Raw genomic sequence first — 4,969 nt, forward strand, 5'->3', positions numbered from 1 at the left:
AGTGGAAGAAGTTGCACAATTGGTGGCTGACTAAATACTTTTTTGCCCCACTGTATATATCCGGTGACTCTGAATCACATTTTGTCCTGATGCCAGATTTGAACTGACGCAAATCTCTTTCACTGTCCTCTTCCTCATTTAAAAAATGGCTCACTTTCCAGACTAGCAGTATCCGTTCTTCCTGTATCTGGGTCTCAGATCGAGGGGTGCCTTCAAGTTGTTGAATTTTGCTTTGACAGCTTCCCCTTACATAACTATCACTTGAGGTTACATGCCATTAAAATCTACATGTGGCTCATGTCTAGTGATATGTTATGTAATCATCTGTTTTGTTTATTGGCCATTTTACAGGGTGAAAGGCTACATGATGCAATCTTTTGCACTCTAAATCCACATAGGCCTAAGGCTTGTTAGTTAGATCCACTCTGTGGTGATTAATTTAGCCAATCCCTGAATTTCACTGAGCGACTGCGATGGAAGTTCTGTATTGTGCAAAGGTCACCATGGTTGGACAGTGGTAGGGCCCCAGTCCAATCCAATCCCCATTAATTACATAAAGTCAAAGCAAATCTTCTCTCTATTGATTTTGATCAACAACTAGGTTATAGGCTACGTCTATTTCTAAACCCACCTTGATTTGATCTGAAGATATGCCTCTGCATTGACTGAGAGGGTGCTCAGTGGGATAACCATTAGCCATGCTTGTAAACAGAACACTGGAATGCCTGATGGTTTAGTTCAATGTTTTTAACATCACTTATTTTCTTCTGTCATCTCAGCCCAGCTATTACCCAACTTATTTGCTAAGCCTGACATGTGCTGTAGTAACACTGATTGGACCTGTCTCTCCCCAGATGGTCACCAGCCTGCCAGAGCACTGGAAGCCAGGTCCAGACTTGTACGGCGTGTCCTGTGAACCCGTGCTGGTCACTGCAGGTGCCGGGGTCATCGGCTTCCTCTTCTGGAGGAGCATTCTATCTGTAAGTCGTTGTTGCACAGTTACTGCTTTCATAATTTCATAATCTGATTGCTTTATGTTATTCTATGATGTATTGTATGCTACCGTTGAGGAGGCTGTTTGCTGCCACTTTTCTTTTCCTTCTCACAGGTCAAAAGCAAGTAATATCTAAGTAAGTTCTTCTCTCTGGCTATTTAGGGTGCATAGTGAATCCTCATTCATATTGCTTACAGGCTGGTGTTCTTGTCATGTGTAAACCATGTCTGATTTCATACTCTTGTCATGGTTTTTATTCGCTACTGAAAAAGAGATGGTGGACAGGATGAAAAAGCTTGAACAAGAGAAGAAGGAGATACTCCAAAAGGTCGCTGAACTGCAGCAACAGGTAAGTTGCAGAGACTTTTCACTGACTAAGATCCAGACTTTTGAGTTCAATGTGAATTAAGGTACATAATGTTTTGACAGTATATTTCTACTGGGTTCCCCTCAGGGTGAAGAACTTAAAGAAAAGCAAAAGCTGTCTGAAAAATCTGCCACTTTATCTCTGGAGAAGATCCAGGAATTGGAGGTGAGTCTCTAAGAAATATTATCTTGATCACATGTCATTGTCATGCTGACAATTATTAGATTTTTTATTATTTTTTTCTTCTACATAGTGTTTAAATTGACTAAGCATTTATTTTTCTATCCAATAGAATATTGTGCAAGAGATGGAGAGACAAAATGAGCGCCTGGAAGAGGAAAATAACTTACACGCCATATCCTTTGACAAAGAGCGGGCCAATACTGTGAAACATGAAGATATGGTGAGTAGTATTGAGCGATTTAGCTGTAATTAAAATGTTTCAGAACAACCAATTCTCTGACGTCGGTTCAATTATTTGAATTCCATTAAGTTAGTTTATTATGTGAGCTCAATGTGCCGTTTCTCGAGAGAGAAATCAAATCAAGCACATACTTCGGAACGTTGTAGTTTTCACTAAACTATTCAACATAGTTTAGTGCAGAAAATGTGGTAATTGACTAAAATGACCACAATCCATTGCACCTACAGCTGCATGGACTTGCGCGGGCAGACAGAGAGAAAGGGACAGCCTGCAAATGAGAGAGAGACACCCTAGAGAGCAGTTGCTTTCGTGATGTAGACAGCATAGGCATCTACTATTAGCCAGCTACTATCCTAAATAGGATGGCTCGTTGATGAGGACCGAGAAAGATGGTTGTCATTATGCTTATCATTATCTTTGCCCATAGATGTCCGAAATGGACAAAACCATTGAGAAGTTGAAGCGCAGCAAGAAGAAGACCCAGGATGCACTGTCGAAGGTATAGGTCATATAAGTGAACATGCCCAATGAAAATATGTCAAATATATTAACATTGCAACAATCAAATGTAAAGTGTTTATTTCCTTTTAATTATCCTTATCATTGAATCTGTAGTCTACCATTCTGATGGATGAAGCCAAGCTCCGCGAAGATGCCCGGAATGTCCAGGTCCAGGTTCTGGAGAAGGATATTGCCACCCTGAAGGAGGAGAACCTCTCGGTGAGTACCAATATGGAACAACGATTCACACTTTAAGCCTCATGACATTGTGTAGGACTCATTGGCCATGCAGGGCCTGCATTGCACCGTCCTGATGACCTAATTTCCTTGTTACAGCTGCACCATGCTGCCAAGTTGTGGGAGGAGAAGCACAGGGAGACAAGCGAGCAGATCAAAGTCTACCAGAAGTCCCAGAAAGACCTGGAGGATTCCCTCCTTCAGAAGGACCACAACGTAGAGTTTTTTTTACACGTTACGATATTGTTACACACATCAATTCCTGTTCACACCTTCTCAAATGCACCCTGATGACAAAGAAACATGTCACCTGTATTATGTTCCAAAAAAATACTTCTTGACTGATTCCAGGGGAAAAGTGTAATGTATCAATTGGTGGTTCTCAATCTCTCTGGCAGGTTCTATCTGACCTGCTAGGAGACCTGGAGGCCTGCGATGACCTGAAAGGTGGAGTTGTTGCTAACGGGGTAGCCTCTAACGGTAAGTCACCTGACACGGTGTCCTATTCAGAGGAGGCTGGTGGGAGGAGCTATAGGAGGACGGGCTCCTTGTAATGGCTGGAATGGAACCAAATACATGTAAGCAGTGTGCTTGACTCCGTTCCATTTATGCCTTTATAGTGAGCCAGTCCTTCTATAGCTCCTCCCACCAGCCTTCTCTGATTAGGATACTGTCATGTGATTTGGTCTTATGTAGCAAAATTTGAAATTGTGTTTTTTTTACATTGGATTAAAGTAGAGACTCGGAGCATCAAAATGGTATATCATACACTACAGTTGAGGAACAATGGGAAAGTAATTCTGCTTTGAAAGTTGATAAACTTGTAACCCATACTGGAGAGCTCTTCTTTGTCTATACCCATTCAGCGTTGTTCACACATATTGTTAGCTAGCTAACAATATGCTTTATTTTGCAATGAGAAAACTACTTTCTGACAAAATTAGAAACTTATATCTGAAAACGGTTTCCCTTAGTTTGAAGATGTATTCAGGAGACAGGTGTTTTATACAACAGCCTTCTATGTGTTCTATTTTTGACTGCCTCTGCATATTTGCAATCAAACCACAGAATTTTCTCCATCTCCTTAGCTATCATACTCTGCTTCCACCGGACAGTCCACTGATTTCAAAACTTGGGTCTCCTAAAAGTGGAGAGCATCTTTCAAAAAAGCTGCGTTAGAAAGGGTTACTTACACATACTGAGAAGCTCATGTTATAGACAGAAGCTGGCTACATGGCAGACCAATCCGAACTCGTTTCATGGCGCGTCCAGCTCATCCATTATCTCAGCCAATCATGGCTAGAGGGAAGGTTCCTCACTTTTTCCGTGGCTAAACTAACTCTGCTCATAGTTGACCATTTTTATTCGTATTTACGGATGGCATACAAGTTTGTTATTAAGGCACATGGAAGTTCACGTACCAGAAGGCATTTTGCCCCCAAAAACACATTTTGATAGTTATTCATTCAAATGCCTCTCCTGTGAAGTATTGACGCGCGACATACGCCTACTTTCCTGAAACCTGTCACTGTGTTTACAATTATTTGTTTCAGACAAGCAGACCATCATCCAAAACCGCCATAGGCAAATGATGGATGTCTCTCGGGTAAGACTGAGTTCTTTCTTGAACGGACCCAGATTTCTGTGTACCTGAAGGCAGGTAAAACTTGTGCTCAGAACCAAGAAGTGTGTCAACTCTTCCACTAACTGTTGGAAGAACTTTCCACAGGTCCAGACCACTCTGTCTGTTGTGGAGGAAGAGCGCGATCGCTTCATGACCAAGCTGCTGAACGAAGAGAAGTCCAGGAAAGAGCTGGAAGGTATGTCCCAGCAACTAGAATTTGATATGCATCACTGCCTTTTCTCTCTCAACATTATCAACTTGTTTTCACCACAGAGCAATTTCAGAAGCTGGAGCATGACATCTTGTTGGTGAAAAGTGACAAGAACCACCTGGAGAACCAGTACAAGACCCTGCAGCAGAAGAATGACATCATGACAGAGATGTACCAGCAGAAGGAGAACGCTTTGCAGCAGTAAGTGGAATCAGAAGCAGTGCAGTTCATGTGTTAATACCATAGTAGGGTTTGTTCTCCATGGTTCCACAGCATGTAAAAAAAAACATTTTTCCTTGTCTTTTACTGTATTCTTTTACTGTGAGGTTTGAGGTTTTCAAATGGTCTTTAAATAGTTTGATTTAATTTGTGTCGCCTTACAGGAAGCTGACCAAGGAGGAGTTTGAGCGCCCCAACAAGGAAGACCGGCTGACGGAGATGGACGGCAAGGCCCTAGAGGAGGAGGTCAAGGTGTGTAGGCAGCGCGTTAAGGAGATCCAGGACGAGCTGAAATGGACCGAGAAGTTCTACAAAGCTCAGATCATTGAGCAGGAGCAGAAATCTCACGAGAACTGGGTTTGTACAATATGACTTTATTAGTCCATTTGTTA

At 42.0% G+C, this 4,969-nt stretch overlaps 1 protein-coding gene across 4 annotated transcripts; it reads left to right on the top strand.

The window, feature by feature from the left end:
- Positions 1-625: 625 nt before the first annotated feature.
- LOC139544475 (transport and Golgi organization protein 1 homolog) lies at positions 626-4,969 on the top strand. 4 transcript variants are annotated; one of them, XM_071351610.1, is made up of 13 exons: positions 854-980; positions 1,109-1,130; positions 1,267-1,343; positions 1,449-1,526; positions 1,654-1,764; positions 2,213-2,284; positions 2,401-2,505; positions 2,623-2,739; positions 2,922-3,003; positions 4,077-4,129; positions 4,253-4,343; positions 4,421-4,559; positions 4,742-4,964. In XM_071351610.1, exons 3-13 carry the CDS (start codon positions 1,269-1,271, stop codon positions 4,947-4,949), a joined length of 1,131 nt encoding a protein of 376 aa, XP_071207711.1. In that variant the 5' UTR covers positions 854-980; positions 1,109-1,130; positions 1,267-1,268; the 3' UTR covers positions 4,950-4,964. The 4 variants fall into 4 exon arrangements, with proteins under 4 accessions (XP_071207708.1, XP_071207711.1, XP_071207710.1 ...); XM_071351607.1 differs by lacking the exon at positions 1,109-1,130 and having other exon boundaries at positions 626-980; positions 1,269-1,343; positions 4,742-4,969; XM_071351609.1 differs by having other exon boundaries at positions 866-980; positions 1,109-1,343.

This window comes from Salvelinus alpinus, chromosome 18 (genome assembly GCF_045679555.1).
Source record: "Salvelinus alpinus chromosome 18, SLU_Salpinus.1, whole genome shotgun sequence".
Lineage (NCBI taxonomy): Eukaryota > Metazoa > Chordata > Actinopteri > Salmoniformes > Salmonidae > Salvelinus > Salvelinus alpinus.